General features: G+C 44.5%; 1 protein-coding gene across 2 annotated transcripts in view; it reads right to left on the bottom strand.

Annotated features, from left to right (window-relative positions):
• SLC9A7 (solute carrier family 9 member A7) overlaps positions 1 to 19,769 on the bottom strand; it is a 522,426-nt gene that overhangs the window by 66,972 nt on the left and 435,685 nt on the right. For both annotated transcript variants that reach the window (XM_078658221.1, XM_078658222.1), the window contains one exon: positions 9,468 to 9,531. In XM_078658221.1, the coding sequence (XP_078514347.1) occupies positions 9,468 to 9,531 (64 nt within the window). The remainder of the gene's footprint in view (positions 1 to 9,467; positions 9,532 to 19,769) is intronic.

The following is a 19,769-nucleotide window of genomic DNA, read 5'->3' as shown; positions in this document are numbered from 1 at the left end:
TTTTGCGTAGACTACAGAGGCCTCAATGCAGTCACTAAGACTGATGCCCACCCAATACCAAGAGCAGAGGAACTTATAGATAAATTGGCTTCTGCCAACTTCTTAAGTACATTTGATTTGACAGCTGGGTATTGGCAAATCAGGTTAGCTGAGGAGGCCAAACCCAAGACAGCATTTTCTACCCCTGGTGGGCATTATCAGTTTGTGGTAATGCCCTTTGGTCTGAAAAATGCACCTGCCACCTTCCAAAGGTTGGTGAATCAAGTCCTCACAGGGCTGGATGACTTCTGTGCAGCATATCTTGACGATATTGCTGTCTTTAGCTCCACCTGGGAGGATCACCTGGTCCACCTGAGGAAAGTGTTAGAGGCTCTGCAAAAGGCAGGCCTCACTATCAAGGCCACTAAGTGCCAGATAGGGCAGACACAGGTTGTATACCTGGGCCACCTTGTAGGTGGAGGCCAGGTTCAGCCACTGGAGAGTAAGATACAGGCCATCAAGGACTGCACTACTCCAATCACCCAGACTCAGGTTCGAGCTTTCTTGGGCATGACTGGGTACTATAGGAAGTTTGTCAGAAATTATGGGTCCATAGTGACCCCTCTTAATGACCTGACAAGCAAAAAGATGCCAAAGAAAGTTCAGTGGACAGCAAGCTGTCAGAAAGCATTCAATGACCTAAAGCAGGCCATGTGCACAGCACCTATCCTAAAGAGTCCAGATTACTCCAAGCCATTCATTGTCCAAACAGATGCTTCTGAGATGGGTGTGGGAGCTGTTCTGTCTCAGCTGAATTTTGATGGTAATGATCAGCCTATTGCTTTCATTAGTAGGAGGCTGACCCCCAGAGAGAAAAATTGGTCAGCTATTGAGAGGGAGGCCTTTGCTGTGGTTTGGGCCCTGAAGAAGCTGAGGGCCTACTTGTTTGGCACTCACTTCACCATTCAGACCGACCATAAGCCCCTCTTGTGGCTAAATCAGATGAAGGGTGAAAACCCCAAACTGCTTAGGTGGTCCATTTCCCTACAGGGGATGGATTTTACAGTGGAGCATAGACCTGGTACTGATCACAGCAATGCTGATGGGCTCTCCAGGTATTTCCACTTAGAGCAAGAAGACTCATCTGGTCAAGGTTAGTTTATTGTCCCAAAGTTTGGGGGGGGGGTCATGTAGGAGAGTAGGGTCTGCAATCCTATGATCACCCAGATTTTTGCTTTTTGCTGCACTGGTTTACGACTTTCCCTGGCTGTGGGCCTGCTAATCAGACCCACAGCCTAGCTGTTCTCTCTATCCAAATTGTACTCAGGTACTGAATTGGCACTGGGCCCTCTCCAAGTCCCTGTACCCAGGGCTGAGGTGCACCCAGAAGTCTCCCAGGGGCTGAAGCATGTATTGTGCCACCCCTGGACTGACTAACTAAACTGACACAACTGGCTGCACGACAGCTGGGGCAAGGTGGTGTACTCACCCTTTGCTTTAGATATAGTATACCTATATCTAACCCTAAAATGGACACACAGATCTCCTATCAGTCACTCCTATGGCAGGCCTTAACAATCCTGAAGGCAGAGTGCTTGGAATCGTGTGAGATGGTGCTCTGGCATGAGCTGAGCCTGTCTGCGGCTTTCGGGATCTATCCCTTAGCCGTTTCCATGATATTGCATACCATATACTCTTAAGTGCATTATAATCCTCGTGGTTATATGCCAACTCTGGTATCGCTTTATCAAAACATGTCGAGTAAGGTGTCATATGAATTGGAATACTAACCCCTCGCCAATTCTGGCGACGGGGTTAGCATTCCACCCTTCTAGAGGGACACGACATGTATGTAACCTCTAACCCCGGTTAAAGTCAAACAGAGCCTCAGCTCCACAAAATGGATGCTGCCACCGAGACACAAGTCTGCCCTCCTGCTGCTGGGAGTCCTCCCAGAGCAGGAGATAAGGACAAAGGGTTTCCTGCCAGGGGCGGTGCCAGCACCGTCCCAGACAGGATTTTGTGTATCCTAGGTAGGCAGGGCTTCAGAGGAAGGTGACTGCAAGTGGCACCCCGGTGCTCACTGTGCATAGGCCGGCTGAAACCAGTTCCAGGGGCACTCCAGCCCCTGGCCTGGGGAAAGCCCGCCAAAGGAGAGGGGTGTAACCACCCCCCTCCTGGTGCCACCCATAGGGCAGGACTTAGTCGCGTGCCAGCCCCCTTTTCCCAGATAAAGGTAGGAGCAGGCCCCCTTCCAAATTAGATCATCTTTGGAATCAAGACACGACTTTCTGCGAAAGGACTTCAAGATTTCTTCTTCAAGATTCTCCCTTGTGGCTAAGGAGTAGTCACCCTGCATCCGCAGGCACCATCTAAAGAACACTGCGGTCTGCTGTAAGTCCTTCCTCCGGAATCCGACTGCCCAGCTTGACAAGACCCGGCTTCCCTGGCACCTCCGACCTCTACTCACCTCTACAGCCAAGCTGAGAACCGTGAGTGCGACGAGACCTCAAGGGACCGACTATTGCCAAGACTGCACGACTTCTTCACAGCAAGCCCGCCGAGTAATCTCCTGGCGAGTGCTTTGGGGTCCGAGAAGCCCCGACCCGGAGCAGCTCCAGCACCGAAGAGCAGCCCCCCAGCATCTCCACGATCGGCGTGGGGCCCTTCTGCTTTTGGCTGCTCACCGCGTTGTTTGGCTACTAGCCCGCTGGCTTGTGGCCTTCTGAACGAAGCCCGACGACATCACTGCTGCTGGTCTGGTTGCTCCAGACTGGCTCTTGCTCCCTTCCAGAAGAGGAGCACCCCGGACCCTCCTGGTCCACTCAAGACGCCATTTTGAGTCCACCGCGTGGGCTTGAATTAGCCAAGGCTTTGTTGCCCAATCCTGGGTTCTTCGACGCCGACAGCTTCATCCATCGTGGGACAGCTCGCCCCTCCATCCTGGTCGCCGACAACGCCTCCTGGTCCGTGAGATCTGCAGAGCACAGCGTCGCCCACTCACCTAGTCGAGGTGACTACCATCCGGTGCCCTCCTGGTGCCCCCTGACTACTGGCTAGTAGTCACGAACTTGGTCCCCTCTGCTTTCAGGTGTCATCTATCTTCAAGATCCAGGCTTGGATCACTTCGAACTCTCTTCACTGGTCGCCTGCCAGCATCTTTCTTCCAGGCTCCTGGTTCGTCAACGAGGATTCCCGACGTCTTTTGAGACATATGCAGCTGCAGCCCCTGGGCTAGGTAACTTCGGCATTTCGGTGCCCCAGCATAGCCTCACTATCCAAGGGTCAGGATCCACTTTCGTTTTCTCCCTACCAGGTCGGGTTCGCCCGTGAACACTAACTTTAACTTTACTAGCTATCATAGACTTTGTCCCGCATCCCGCGTGAGAGTGCACACTCTGCACCCGAGTCCCCTGGGCCTCCTAGAAGTAATCTAACGATTCTATAGTCAAGTCCTAGCGATTCCAAAGCCTGTTAGTACTGTACTTACCTGCTAGTAATTTCGCATTCCACTTTCAGAGTATATGGTTTTCCGTGCCCCTCGGGCATTTGTATATACTGTGCTAACTTAAGTATTTTCATAAGAGTTTTGTTGTGTGCTTAGCTCCCTGACTCACAAAGAGTTCAGGGTAGTCTTGTTATAAATAAATACACTGTTTATTTTCATAACAACTTGTGTGGTGTCCTTTCACTGGGTGTTCAAGGGGTAATGTGATGGTAAAACAGCTGGCTTAACACGCCCTCTAGAGTCTTAGCCTTAGACTGCTCGTATCCATGCTACTAGGATAGCTGGTCTATAAGGTTGACTTACAACCAATCATCAATAAGTGTTGTTAGACTGATATATAGTGATCACTAGAATAGTGAGCACTGCACATCAGGCCAACTTCTCACAGCAATTAATTTTATTCCTCCCGAAGTTATTCCATTGTAGTAGGTCTGAGTCATAAATTGTTCTTCAACAACAAAAAGAATGTGTGTTTGCTCTCTTAGTACAAAAAGGAAAATCTTTTCATATAAAGTCTCAGAAATGCCTTGTATTCTCTTTACCTCAATTTCACTTTTCTTTCTCTTTTATATATATATGTTGTCTCTTTTTCATTCCTTGTCCACTATTTCCTTCTCGTTAGAGAGAACCAGGGTTGGATTGGGAATGAAAATCGGCCCGGGCACGCAAAAAAAAAAAAAAAAAAAAAAAAAAAAATCGGCCCACATTTGCATAACCCTCCTCATATCACTGCGTTGGTGTAATCTTATAAAAAAACTTTAGGGGGGTGGGGTTAAAAAAATGCACGTGTTAGTTTACACTGATGAAACAAGTGAGGCCACTTCTACTCAGGCCCCCTGCCCCCGCTCAGTATGTGCACACATTGATGGGCCGGCCCGCGAGACAAAGGGAGTGATACCTCCGACTGTTGCTAAACGGAGGTAATGAGCGCCCATCCACCTCTAGAAAGGCCACTCAGACACCCACTGGGTCGCTGGCTGTATTCGAACAATAGAGACAGTGCCCAAATGTACCCCCAGACTGCTCAAAAAAGCAGCCCACAGCAGAACTCGGACACCGGCCCCTCGGGCATTGCCCGAATGCCCGCGTTACCAATCCGACGCTGGAGAGAACTGATTTTCCCTGTCAGGAGCACAGAGAAAACGCTGTGGCCGCCTAGGAGAGCTTGAACATGTTGTGCACTGGCCTGCAGTGCAGGAGCAGGTTACTCGAGGCAAAGCTGTGTTTAAAAAATATCCTAGAAACCTTTATGGAGGTGACGGTGTTTCTCAGTACAACCCCTTCCCTCCGAAATCATTTTAAACAGTTGGAAGACCAGACACACGCGGAAGGACACGTGGTGCCGGGGTCCGTGAAGCATCAGCATGAGATCATGGACGGCTGCTGAACAAATCCGCCTCGGAGGGCCTCAAAGCGCACCAATGAGTCCGTCACTTCCTGTAAGAAGCCCCAGGGAAGAAACTACCTCAGTTTCTTATTTTGACATCTCATCTTTCCTGCCTCTTTGGAAGTCTTAGTATAAACGGCAGCGTCTCGAGGCCGCATGTGCATATCACTCCGCTGAGCGATGATCATATTAACCACGATTTCTCTTTCAACAGACCTAATGGGGATGTGTTAGCTGACATCACTTTCTCTCATTCAGCCAAGGGAAACATGGTTACATTTCCCCATGGGTTACGACAAATTAAAAACAGATGGCCTACCTTCTGAAAAGAAAGCTCTCACCACTTTTTTTGACATACATTGTTGACTTTTCTCTTAATTTAGGCAGACAAATAGCCCTCAACTAGTAGCAGTGATTGAAACTTGTTCAGTGAGACTTCTAGAATTTTAAAAGTCCTTACAGAATCATGACATTGTGCAGTTTACAAGAGCCTGAAAGCAGGGTGTCATACCAGAATGCTGGTATCAAAATAGTCTGACATGAATATTGCCCCATTGGAATTAATAAACAGAAATTCTACAACCAATGGGCCAATATTTTCATAAGACAACATTTCTGTACACAATATTCTGATATTCGGCTATATACCAAGAGTCCAAAATTTTAGTGGGTTTTGGAAACAGAAAACTCTCCAGCCATCAATGTGACATCCTGGGCTAATACCCTGGGGATAGTGCTTTATGGAATTATGCTCTTACAACCACGGGCACGTATGCTAGTCACCCCTGAGAGTCCTTCAGGAAGAAGGTTTGGCCGTTTGCCCACTGATATCCCCATACATGATATCCCCATACATTGCCTTTTATGATTGTGTGATCCCCAAAAAAGGGGCTTTAAGGAATGAATGTGTGTCCCCCTTAGCCAACCACTCCAGGTAAAAGAATCTTCTGGTATTGACAATGCCATCACTTCGGTTGCTTACAGTGAAAAGAAGAAAACAACATGTATACAGCGTATAAACAAATCATGGTTCATTTGCCGTAGTGTTGAACATTGCTATTTTATGAGCATGGACACATTAACAAATTCTCTTTAAAAAAAGCATTAACAAGGCATTTCATCTGCACTGTACAAAGACAAGTGTATCGATACCCTGAGTGCCCGACTGCATGTAAAATTGATATGCTGACTTTTTGTTAGCGCTCATGTCATGCCAATCGAGTGTTTGCGCTTAGGCATTGGGCTGTTCCTGGTAATGCAGGATCAAGAACCTGTTCAATGACCTAGATTGGTGCTCAAAGCATACATTTCCCCCGCTTCCCCAGATGGTGTATTGCCTGCATTTCTGCGGCTGAAGGGTTGAGAACCAGGCACTGAAGTGAGAGAGATGGAGACAGAGATGCCTTTAGAAATTTCAAGAGAGTCTTGTTAACAAGGGTTGCTGATTAGTGCTTCCTGAGCACTATCATTTTGTAGGTGGCAGGTATGAGGGGTGGGACTTCAGCTTCTGTTGTTCAAGGTATCCCGCTTGCAGGTAGCATTGTTGATAACTCCTGAGAGAGCTATCACCCTGCACAAAGGCTGAACCTGAGGTGCAGCCAGAATATGACATTTGGAAACGAACCAACCCATACCGGTTCTGAAGCTGTAGACAGTGGATCCACATCTCCTGGGTGGAAAAAGTGTATACAAGTGGACCAGACCAGCTTACTTTGCTCTAGTTTCAGGTTCTTGTTAACCCAAGAATGGCGTGCTCCTCAGCGTACTCGAAGGACTGTTGAGTAATCAGGGCTTGTGTCTCCATGACAACCAGCCTCTTGAATGGTGAGGAAACATCAGCGGAGGTCTGCAACTTGCTGGAGAAGCCGAGGGTCTGCCTAAGCGTCTAGAAGACTGCTTGTCTGATCAGCGACGGAGAGTGTCTGACCCTGCAGGAGAGCAGAATGTCCAGGATGAGAGGCCCAGCATGTAGAACTCTCAATAGGAGCTGACTATTAACAGGCAGCAAAGCCGGTATTAACCCGAAGTGAGAGGGCTCCATCGGTCTCACAGTAAAATGCAGCTTTTTGACCATCAACACATTCCTTATGCCCCTACATTTCCAAGTGCCCTTGATCTCTTGGCTGAGGTCTGGAAATAACAGCTAGTTTTAATCTGAGAGAGGTCTCCAAAAAGGCAGCCTTAGTCATAGATTAACTGTGTTGCTTTCTTTCCTATCACCTTGATCTCTTTTGTCTTGTCCAAGCATTCAAAATGGTTGTTTGATTAACGGACTTACTGACTGAGGCAGGACATCTTCCATCACATGTTTTAGGTCTTCATCCTATCCCACCGTCTGTCCTTATCTTCCAGGTGCTCAACATCACTGCCCAGATGACAAAGGGCTAGATTGCACATTGTTGACAGTCTTCTAATATCCGTTTCATTCCTGCCAAGGCAAACAGTAAGTCTGTCTCTCATCACGCTATCACAGAATTCGACCCACATGGCCTCCACCCTGCACTTTTGTCTTGCAGAGGTTGCTAGGTGGATGGACCTGAATAGTCTCAAGCTCAATATTGGGAAGACCGAGGTTCTGACCTTAGGCAATCAAGCTAACATCTGGTCCACTGCATGGTGGCCTCAGGAGCTGGCCTCAACTCCTGTCCCTAAACCTAAAGTCAAGAACCTTGGCAGTTGGCTTGATAAGATGGCTTTTTTGACAGTCAAATCACTGCAGTGAGTGGAAGATGCTTTAAGACTGCTCAAGACGCTGAGTAAAATCTTGCACCTATTTGCCAGAGTTTGCAAATAAACAGTTATCCAGGCACTGGTTATATCAAGCCTAGATTGTTGCAATGTTCTGTATCTTGGAGTCCCTCGAGTATGGATAAAAAAACTCCAGAGAGTGCAAAACTCTGCTGCACGCCTTTGTCTGAATTTGCCGAGGCCTGCGTGTTTTGGGGCCGCATTTAGGAAATTACATTGGCTGCCAGTTAAGCAGAGATCATCTTTTAAAGCATTATGCTACTGTCAGAAAGCTTTTGCTAACATAAGGCCAGGATACCTTCAGTTGCTAGTAAAACCATATGTCGCCTCTAGGATTCCAAGATAGGCAGGGGGGTTTGCTGGTGACTGTTTCAAAGGTAAAAAAGTGCACTCTGGTGGGAGCTATTTCAGCTACCTGGAGCCAAAGATATGGGACACTTTGCCTTTATCAATTAGTCAGGTGCAATTGGAAGATCTTTTCAGGAAGCAACTTAGAACTTGTTTTTTTTAGATCAGGGTGCTCGATAATTCGAAGGCGATAGGCAGGGTTTGAAGATCTGCTTCCAGCGCTGGGACACCTCGTATTGAGGTAGCCATGTGCTTTATAAATTGTATTATTATTATTATAATTACTTGCAGCCCTTTAATTGCCCTTCACCTGCAGATCCTTCTCTGCAGATCCTCAATGTATTGCATTTCCTAATATTGCACTAGAAAACCAGCTTGAGCCAGTTAAAACTGGGTGGAGGAAAAAGATGGACAGGGTCATATAAAGACTTTAGAAATGAGGCGAAAGTGGTAAATCAGGCTGCAATATATGAGTGCTGGAGTAGGAATGGGACTTTTTCACTGTTTTGTATTACCAATCAACATTTAAACAAATACCTGAGCAAATCAGGCACATTGCGTGACATACAGAGGCACAGTGCTGGATAATCAAATGTTATAACATCCACTTGGTTTCTCATAGTGTATCCTCGCATGTCGACTGGGGGAAAAGACATAAGAAAGGAAAAGCCACCACCTGACAGTAATTAGGCATATTTAGCCAGGAGAACATCAAGACAGTATTCATGGTAATCCACTCACCCAATTCCATACTTAATTCCAAATACCTCATACATTCAGAATATATTTTGGGTATCCACGGCTATTGCACGCAATGTTATCAGCACCAATCGATGCTGGTTGTCCAAGCCATCAATGGGGATAAACACTGCTCCACCAAAGTTGTACAAAAATCCTCCTCACAACCCTTCGTCCGATATCATACATTTCTGATATTTCTGTGGCGGGGAGTCCCCCAGATGCCAAGTAATGCTGTTTTCTTCTCAATTTCCATGGTTCTCAATTTCCATGGATGCCTCCATTATTTCACTGATTAAGAGCAATTAAGTCATCGCTTAGGCCCAGGGATTACTGCTGAGGAATACTAGATGCCCTCACGAAGAGATGCAGTGTTTCTAAGTAGGCCCTACATTAGTAGACATCTCAGTTTCTCAAGCTCTGGCCATTCAGTTACTTCCCATCCTTAAGCAGAATGGGGGATGTTGCCAAAAGAATCATGTTCATTCTAGCTCTGACACACACTCATGCTTATAGACGGTCTTTAGACCACTGTACAATAGCCAACACCACATTTATAATAATTTACATTGTGATGCTATTAGTGTTAAAGGCTCACCAATCGATAACTTAATATAGCTTACTAATTGAAGAAGGGTGTGTGAAGCTAAGCTGGACATTATTTGTAATCATTTTACGCTAAGGAAAATTGATTTGCATAATATATTGAAGTTAAACTCGAATTACAGAAAGATGGTTCAAGAGTTGACATTTACTCACCCCCTGGAGGACTTGAAAGCTGTCATTGTTGGGTGGGGGGTCTTGATCTGGATCAACTCCAACCCTGCAAATGTACAGAACAAAAGACGGGCCAACCGTGTTATTTTATAGCCACAAGCACAGAGGGATGTACATTCAACAGTGGGTTATTATACTTCACTCACGCATAACTGCACACAGTGCAAGCAGCAAGACTATCACTTAGCTAAGCAACAAACAAAAATGTTACTTTTTTGGCCCAGGAGGGTCAGAAAAAGACACACTTTCTTTCCCTGTAAACTCTCCGTGGGCTCATTCCTGGTCTACTGGAAGACTACGGTCGGCACAGCTATCTATCCTCTCCCGCCATAGACTTCTGAGATGACATCGTACATATCTTCCTACCAAAACGCTGGGCACCTTACAAAATGTGAGGACCGGCGAGGCTCAATCATCATCGACCTGTTTAGGATAGACCAAATGACCCTTGGAATATACATCTCTAAGGAGCCCACTCGATCTTGAGTTCTAAAAGTGGAGTATTGTGCTTGTCTACAATATGCCATGTAATTTCATCATGCTACAACATACAATATTGCATGTAATGTATTCTATGCTCAAAAAAAAATAAAAAAAAATGAGCATTATACACAAACCTCTACATGGTCATGCACATGACTATCTTTCAAAACAGTATTTCTCAGGCATTTAGAGTTTGTACTGTGATTGAATTTTTTTAGAGTGATCATTCGACTCTCAAGGCTCATCCATATCACTCTCCCTCCCTTTGACTCTCTAATTTTAGGAAGATCTAACAATTTTCTAAAATAAACTGAATGCTCACCTCATAAACCAAGCACCTGGACTAATATGTGAATGCCTACATGCTTTCTTACTGTACCAGCTGCGTCACAGGTTTTTTTTTTAATCTAACCACTACGGCCTCCTGCAACAACAGTATTACACAAAAAACAACAAACAAAACAAAAATAGTACCATGTGAGTCAACTACATAGACCTGGTCAAAGATAGAAAACATCTCTCCTTGGACATTTCCAGACAATGCACAGTGGCATCTTCGGACTGATGTCAAAGTTTCAGAGCCAGGAAGGTTCCGATTTACCACTCACCTGAGATTTGCAAGTGCATAAGTTCCTAACTGGAGAGTGAGGACGGTTATGTGCAGATCATATTCTTTTATTTCACCAACACGAAGCACATCCACTTTTGACCCACTCGTGCATCTATTATTTTACAATACCATTATAGTTACCCGTGCTAAGTGCACATTGCTAGGTCAGCCAGGAACAACAACCATTTACTGTTAGTAAAAAGAATAAATGAAGGCCTCTCGTCTTCTGAAGGGATAACCGCTCTCAAAACAATAACCCTTTCTCCTCAGGGCTGGGAGTGGGGAGCTGGCAAGGCTTTCCATTATCAGGAATAATTTGTTATAAACCAGAATGTGTGAAAGAAAAAAATCAAGACCATGCGTTGACATCGCCGTATTTGAAACAAACAACCAGTGCTTAATTTGAGCTGGTGTTACAGGTGGAGGGGTCATTTTTGGGGACCGTCTTTTAATTTTCCTGATCAGACATTTCTCAAGAGCAAGATAAGTAAAAACACACAAAGGAGAAAATGAAGAAAAGACAGACATAAAAACTGTCACAAAGGGAGCAAGGAGGAACCTACAAGAGTGAGATAAAAAGGAGAAGGGGTGCCTGGTAGCGAATTAAAGAGGCCTGAGGTTGATTGGAGACTACTCAGCCTTGGTTTTAGGCACCCTGATTTTTAATATCACAGGCCACAGGCTTCCGAGCACAGCCTTGGGCACTGGCACTCATTTACTTAATCAATTAAACATTGCTAACAGCCACCAGTATCTATCATAAACTAAGGAAGAATTCACAGGTGTTATTAACTTCGAGATACCTGCAAAAGAGATATGCCTTAACACCCTGGCTGCGGCCGGAATTCTGCGCCTGTGCGGCACATTCCGATCACGGGCGTGGTCATGACCACTCCCGGTCGTCATCAGCACACGCCCACCGTAACTGATGACGACCGGGAGCCGTCATCAGCACCGAAGGGGTTAAACAACTACATCCCTTAGGGTAGTGCTAGATAAAAGAATCCCACACTATATGCTCCAAATATCAAGTCTACTAAAGATTATGATTTAGAGAAATGCAAGCTTTTACCACTTATAGACCAAAGGAAATTTGTTACATGAATTGGCACATCGCCTTCAGTCCCGATAAAGGCTCACAGAAATAACTGAATTGGCTGAAACCTCATTGACACCAGTGATGACATTATTAATGATTTAATGTATATGCCTGTACCAAACTATAAGCAATCATAACATACACTGTGAGCGCCTCAGTATGCCTGTATTTATGAAACCACTGGTCATCCTTCTGCCCTCTTCTTCTTCAGTCATCAGCTTTTCCTACATAGATTAGAGTGGTTTTCCTAGTTCACACATTTAATTCAATCAATTATTTTAAAGTGTAAAAAGTAAATGATATTCCTCCCAAAAACAAACTAATGTGCATTGATTTTTTTCTAAATCAACATAGAGCCATCAATGTTTTTGACCAGAACAAATAAGTCCACGGCCTCTGTTATAATTTGTTGAGAATTCATTTCTATCAATATGGAGGGTAAAGAATCAAATAACTGATTAATTTCCCCATAAGTGACATAAGTAAACCAAGTCTGGTGTAGGTGAAAGGATGGGCCAAAACTGATGCAATATTCATCCATATGCTAGCCACATATTACTTCTAAATTTCCTTTTCTCCAGAAGGACACCATCCCGCAAGGTTATGTAGGTGGATAGTAAAAATATGAAGCTATGAAGCACCCCTCACAAAACTGTTTGTGACCAAAATACTGGGGTTGGATATCAAATCCTAAAACCCAGGGCCCCGCCCACAGACTACTAGGATATTTCAAAGTTATTTATTAGAGACCGTTTATGATGAAACTTAAGAGAACACATACTGCTTACATCTAGAGCTCTGCTTTGTCTTATAATAACAAAGATCATATACCATATTGAAAACATATTATAGAAACTGATTTCATGGATATCTCACTTTGTGGAAATGTACTAAACTCCTGCTATTTCAATAGTAGCTCTTATAACATGTATTGCCTATTCACAATGATAAAACTTGTTGGTACTAAGCAAACACCTTAAAGTCAGGAATCTCTATGTAAATAAAATATGTGCTGCACTTAACCAGTTGAATAATGAATTCTTATAGGGACAGCCTACTCGGTGTACATGATGTCTTCCAGATCCTCGCGACAGCTCTCGGACCACACTTGCACCCTCTCCCACTATCAGGCATCACTCCAACCTGAAAGCACAATCATACTCACAGCACTACCTCTCACATTTTCCTCCACTTTGACCCTTATCTGTGCTCTCATATGTGTCATGAAATCATGCCAGGAGTCGACATATCGAAGCTTCCGTTTACGGTCACTAAGTTAGGTTACTGACCTTCTTCAAAATATGGCTTTCCAACTTGCTACCGAACTGGATGCATTAAAGGACCCTTCCAAATCTGATCTACTCTTGTGGATGTTCCAATTTGTGCCCCCTTCCCAACCTAGCAACTCTCCAAAATTAATCCCACGTGCATGCTTCATGCCATTTTACTCCACACTGCTTAAAAATAGACCTCTACTACATTCATTACTAAAGGAGGCCCCACATTACCCAATTGTGCATCATAAGCACTTGTCAATATCAGACTTCTTCACCTTCCACTATCAGATACCCTACTCTCGCTCTGAGGTCCCAAATCTAGTCTCTCATCCATGTTCCCAAATAACTCCTCCTTTCCCCCTTCCAAATTTGACCTCCCTTTCATCTTGCAATAAAACAGTGCCCTCATGCACGCACCCATACCGGAAAAAAAACACCACGCATGTCAAGAAATCTAACACCTACTCTTCAAGAACATGCTTTACTCCTACAACCTTCCTTTGAAGATTTAGGTCTGGCTGCACCCAACGAATTCCAAGTTTATCCTCAGGCATGCTGCCACACCTGACTCCCCATGTGCTACTGCAAATAACGGTATGCCATATATACTCAAATATCTGACATCCCCTTTACATATGCCTTAAAAATGTATTTTGCAAAAAGAACAATTGGACAGAATGCAGAACAATGTCATACATTCACCCTAGTACAGAGATCTGGGCCCAAATCCATCGTTTTTTTGCTCACCATGCCATTCCAGTTTGGACCCAGACATATGGAAATCAGTCTTGACCCTGTGCCCAATGGCAGTTCGGGCTGGACTGTTCCCATGAGGCACAGGGTCAAGGCTGATTTACATATGGCCATGTCTGAACTGGGGTGGTGTGGAGTGCAATAAAACGATGGATTTAGGGCCAGATCTCTGTACTGGGGTGAATGTATGACATTGTTCTGCATTCTGTCCATCAACTGTTGTTTTTGCATTTGTCACCCCGAGTGTGGCGGGTATGCTCAGACGTGAGTCCCGTGCTCTCCACACCACTGGAGTCAAGCTATCCTGGCTGATGACAGCTGATAGCCAGAAACCGGTCCTAGGATGCTTGATTCTGGTCCAGGGAAGACGTGGCTTGGCAGTTCGGGCTGGACTGTTCCCATGAGGCACAGGGTCAAGGCTGATTTGCATATGGCCATGTCTGAACTGGGGTGGTGTGGAGTGCAATAAAACGATGGATTTAGGGCCAGATCTCTGTACTGGGGTGAATGTATGACATTGTTCTGCATTCTGTCCATCAACTGTTGTTTTTGCATTTGTCACCCCGAGTGCGGCGGGTATGCTCAGACGTGAGTCCCGTGCTCTCCACACCACTGGAGTCAAGCTATCCTGGCTGATGACAGCTGATAGCCAGAAACCGGTCCTAGGATGCTTGATTCTGGTCCAGGGAAGAGGTGGCTTGGCAGTTCGGGCTGGACTGTTCCCATGAGGCACAGGGTCAAGGCTGATTTGCATATGGCCATGTCTGAACTGGGGTGGTGTGGAGTGCAAACAAATGATGGATTTAGGCCCATATCTCTGTACTGGGGTGAATGTATGACATTGTTCTGCATTCTGTCCATCAACTGTTGTTTTTGCATTCAAAATGTATTTTAGCATGGGTATGTTTTATATTTGTTCTCAAATATAACTTCAAGCCCCTCTTTTGGAATGGTAGTAGGAACTATTACCAACAATTTCCAATGTTCCTCCACGCCCATTTCAAAGACTACATGGTGACTGACCCCTTACATGGACTTCCAAATCTGACATTCCTCTGTTAATTGGTACTTCCACACTCACACACTTCAAACCTCGAAGATCTGAAGGGTATTCTAAAACATGCCCTCTACGATGAACTAGGACATCAAAAAATAACTCCTAGTAAATCTTATCCCCACCTAAGCTCAATGTCTTATTCTCCCCCTTTATCTGCTTGAAATAATGATCCTCTCCATGGGACTGATTTGCAATGGGGCTGTAATCTCAGTTGTGACAGAGAATTCCTATTTTGGGCTGACACTGGACCACAAGTGTCCCGGTATTTCGGGGCATACATGCACCTGCATAAAGAAGATGGACTTGTGCTCCCAAAGTGGATCATAATTTGAGAAAAACATGCATACAAATTATGTGATAACACTGGTTTTCCCCATTATTCCATATTCCAGATGCTAAAATTACAATCATCTCCTACAGCTGTAGTGAAACCACCTGGTATTGGCAATAGCAAGTGCGGTATTACCACACTTCGTCGAGAGGCCACTTATGACTGGTTCCTATGCACATTGTACAGTCTGACTCCCCAAACCCACTACCAAACTTGACCTCTTACAGGTGTGCTCCCAGAGGTCCTATGCATAGGTCCAAGTGTGTCCTTCTCACAAATGAGACAGCCCATCCTTATGCCTAACTCGGCCCATCAGAGAATGCTTCCATATATGTATATCTCAACAAATGGTCCAAATTGTGCACTTCAAAACACTAAAAACTCACATACAGAGAAATATACATGGAAACTTTCCATCACTATCCCAATATCTGGCACTGCCTTGCATTTCCAAATCCAACCTACCCTAACTTTCAAGACGTAGTTCCAACCTTGACGTCACCAAAGCAATCTCAGTTCTGAGCCACCATGCATGGTCTAAAGGTGATCCACTTCACAAAGCTGCCACACCTGAGGTCACTAAACAGTGTCAAACTTTTACAACCCTACTTCATGTGCGCCAAAATCTGATCGCATACACATAATTCTCCCAAGTTCACAGTTGTAACACAGACCCCTGCAGTATGGGGTGGGGGGGCTTTTAGAAGGCCCTTATTTGCTTTGAACCGAATCCGTATAGTATAGGAATCCGAGGGACCCCCACGTCACATTCTGCACCATTTTGCTTTACGCCAGTGCCCTAAAATCCCGCCCAATGCTCCAACACGAAGAAACCTTCTTCACAGGCATTCAAAACTGAAAATCCTCCACTGCCAAAATCCCTCATTGCTGTTCCTAAGCCTATAACACCCCACGCACACACAAATGCAGATCAGAATGTCGCGCCTTCTCTTACACTGCGTCTAAAGCCTAGAACGAGCTTCCACAGCACATCAGAGCCTCCTCCTCCCATCTTGAATTACACAAGAAGCTGAAGACTTGGCTCTTCAAAGAAGCTCACATGGGGTAGACTCGCTAACCTGCCACAACACCAGGATACCCTTGCAGGTGAATAGCATGCTCTAAAAATACAGCTGACATAACGTAATATAATATATCTTGCACATTCAATGCATTAAAATTGATCGAAGACGAACAATCTCCAGGCCTTCCCTTACACCTGCTCAATAAGTTTCAGCATGTTGATTTCAGATGCCATTCACTCATGTTGATAAATCTGATTCCTATTATTTAACATCTGTGCTCAAAAACCTCTTTCAAATCTAGCTCTTCACATTTGTTCTCAAACCCAACTCCCCGAACTTAAGTTCTTAATAGACGCAAACACGTACACCTATCCCATCCCACTGGTTTCCATATCAACCTAAAAACTACCATGCATCATGCACGTTTGCATCTTACACAAGCCTTATTAAGTAGGACCATGTCCAATGGTGTCCTTGCATTCATGCTCAAAATTCTGATTTTCCCATCCATTACATCAAATTTGGCATTCTCAGTGTGCTGCATCAAATTTCACACACTTTTTCACTCAAGCTCCCAAACATAATAATCTAAATTCTGCAAAAAACATGAGCCTAAATCTTACACTGGTCCTGCAGGTACTGCAAAATCTGCCCTAGAATGTGCTCCCAAATATAGCAAATAAATCTTTACCCTTACATATCTGAATCTTCCATACTCACTCCAAAATACGACTCCACTCGTACACAACTCTTCAAACCGACTCCACATCATACCAGCTCCTTACTACTGTCTGCACCCCTAAGCATGAAACCACCCTGACTGTACCCCAAATGCATGAAAAATGAAATCTGGCCCAAAATGAATACCACTTTTGTATGCCCTTCCTTCTATTAAATCTGAAAATCAGACCCGGCCATGGGCTCTAAATATTTCCAGTGCCTACAAACTCAAATATAGCTACCTAACATACATGCAAACATGATGCTACATCTAAAACCTTCCTGAAGCTCCCAAATCTGACACCTGCAGCATGCTTCTAAATGTGTCCCATAGCTCATGCGCCCAAATTTGATTTCAATCTGTTCTGCTGCCTGGGTTAGAATATCTGTACCTGTCTGGTACAATATTCCGATTCCTTAAACATTCATGAATATTAAAAGTAGGCCCTCTACATTTGTCTTTCAAAGGCAGACATCTTAGTTATGCTTTCCCGGATCGCATACTTATTTGTGCTTCTAAATCTGATCCATGAGAAGTGAACACTCTAAAATTTAAAGTAAAGAAGGCAGTTTATGAGGATTTTAAATGATGTACCTCTGGTCAATCATTGAGAACTAACAAAAAGACTTTCATATAAAAGGTTTTTTAATGGCTATTCTTCTGTAGAACTGAAGCCAGCAAGCTTTTCGCGACTTTTTGATTACAAGGTCACTTTATCAGGGCTTATGAAGTTTTATAAATCAAAATATGTGAGTATATCATTTTGAGAATGGACCATTAACAAAGTCAGTGAGGGGTGGTTAGTCAAAAGGTTGGGAAAGAGAAAACATATACAAGAACAGATGGAACTGTACCGACAGTGACATGGCCTTAGATACATTTGAGACCGCCATTACAGAGGCTCTTGACTCTGTGGCACCGCTGAAGCTGGTTACTCTGACAAACTTTAGAAAAAGAGCCAGCACTCCCAACAAGTGTCCTTTGATCAAGATAAAAGCACACTTGCTGGGAGTGCCAGCTCTTTTTTACGAAAAGGAATTTGTGTTGCAGTGGTTAGGTGCACGTAGTCACTGTCCAAAACTCCTGCAGAGAAATATAAATATGCAAATAAACTCCTTCCCGTTCAGCCAGTCCTCACAAGGCAGAAAGAAATAGCGTGGACCACCGTGGCTTGTGAACTGCAGGCTATTTAAACTCCCAGAATAGTGCAGCAGCCACGACACGTTTCATCCCTCACAGGGGACTTGATCACATGACATATAAATATATATATATTATATATACGCACGTGGTGACCGCACTGTGTATATATATATATATGTATATATATTACCTACTGGCGATAGCCAGTAGGTATATATAGTTAGGATTTTTTTCCTATGGGATTTTTGAAAATTCTATGTTGAATAACTTTGGCGTTTGTGGACGGAATTGGCTGAAATTTTCAGGAAAATGGAACATTTTGTTTCTGAGCAGCCCCTGAAAATTTGGGGGGGGGTCGTCAAGGGGGGGCCGAGAAAAAAGGGGGGTCCCAAAACGAGTTTTTACAATGCAATTTTCCATAGGGCGGTTGGCCTCACTTTTAGCTCGAACGGCTGAATGGATTTCCACGAAACTTGGCAAAATTGTAGGGACTGGTAGCCCGATGTGCCTTTTGTAGGTCTCAATATATGTGCTCCAGTGGATTTTGAGTAAATTAGGTAAAAAAAAAGATATATATCTAGAGCCGCGCCCCGGTACGCGTACCGGGGAGCGCTTCAGGCGCGCCACGCGACTTGCGCACGGCAAGCTGATTGGTTCTCGGGTGTCTGTAAACATTCGAAACAGTCCGCAGCGGCCGCCATCTTGTGTCTCGGTGGGATTGAGACACAAGAGGTGGCAAGAATCAAAGGGGGGAAATTAGCAAAAGGGGGCAGGGTACACCCCCCTGACCCCCTACTTTTGATGTGGGGGCCATAAAAGGCTCCCGCGGGTAAAAAAAAAAAAAATAATATCGATTTTCGCGGGGGGGAGCGCCCGGTACGCGCACCGGGGAGCTTACGGGGGAGCGTACCATGGAGATTAAAAATGACAGACTTTTTAAAAAAAAAAAAAAGCTTCTTTTTATAAATTGGAGGTAGTTCTGAAAAGAACTTTTTTTTTGATTTTGTTTTATATATTTTTTTTTGTTTTTGTTGTTTTATATTTTTTTTTAGACTTTTTAAAACAATTTTATATTTTTTTTGGATTTTTGTCAAGGGAAAAACAAAAACAGGGATTGCAAAACTGCTCAACAGGAGCAAAAAATTTTTTACATTTAGGGACTGGCAGAGCAGCGGTGTTGCTGCTTCTTTAGGGCAATCAGTTCAACACTCTGCTCCCCATAGCAGAGCAGTTCGTCACACTCTGTGCACAAAAATTTGATGCCTGCAAACACCGGCTGAATGTTAGGGACCATTCTTCCACGGGGTGGTCCCGAAGGTGTTGCTCCACCAGTGGAGGTGCTGCCGCCATCTGTTGGTACATTCCGTGCCAGCTCTCTGACACTCTCCCTGGCAAAGTTGTTAGGGTGTCTTCTTTTGACATGCCTGATCAAATTAGCATTCCCAAAACTATATTTTTTCAGAGGATTGCCTCTGGATAAACTACTCCCACATATTTTGCAGGTTACTTTGGGAGCGTTGACTTTTTTCTGTCCTTCAGGGATGTCGTAAAATTTCCAGATGAAATGGGTTTTTTTCTTTTGCTGAGGAGGGTCCTCATCTAAAAATCCATCTGAATCACTGCTGGATGACTCTCTTGCAGCCATTGCTGGAGATCAGAAAAGTAGGAGATAGAGTAGACAGAACAGCTCTTGCTCTCTCCAAGTACAAAGCAATAGTGAGAGAAATGGGTGGGTTTCACACAATTTGGAAAATAAAAAGTTCTGAACCAATGAAAAGTGTTATT

Source organism: Lissotriton helveticus, chromosome 8 (genome assembly GCF_964261635.1).
Source record: "Lissotriton helveticus chromosome 8, aLisHel1.1, whole genome shotgun sequence".
Lineage (NCBI taxonomy): Eukaryota > Metazoa > Chordata > Amphibia > Caudata > Salamandridae > Lissotriton > Lissotriton helveticus.
The sequence above is the reverse complement of the archived record's forward strand: the minus strand, read 5'-3'. Positions and strand labels throughout refer to the sequence as shown.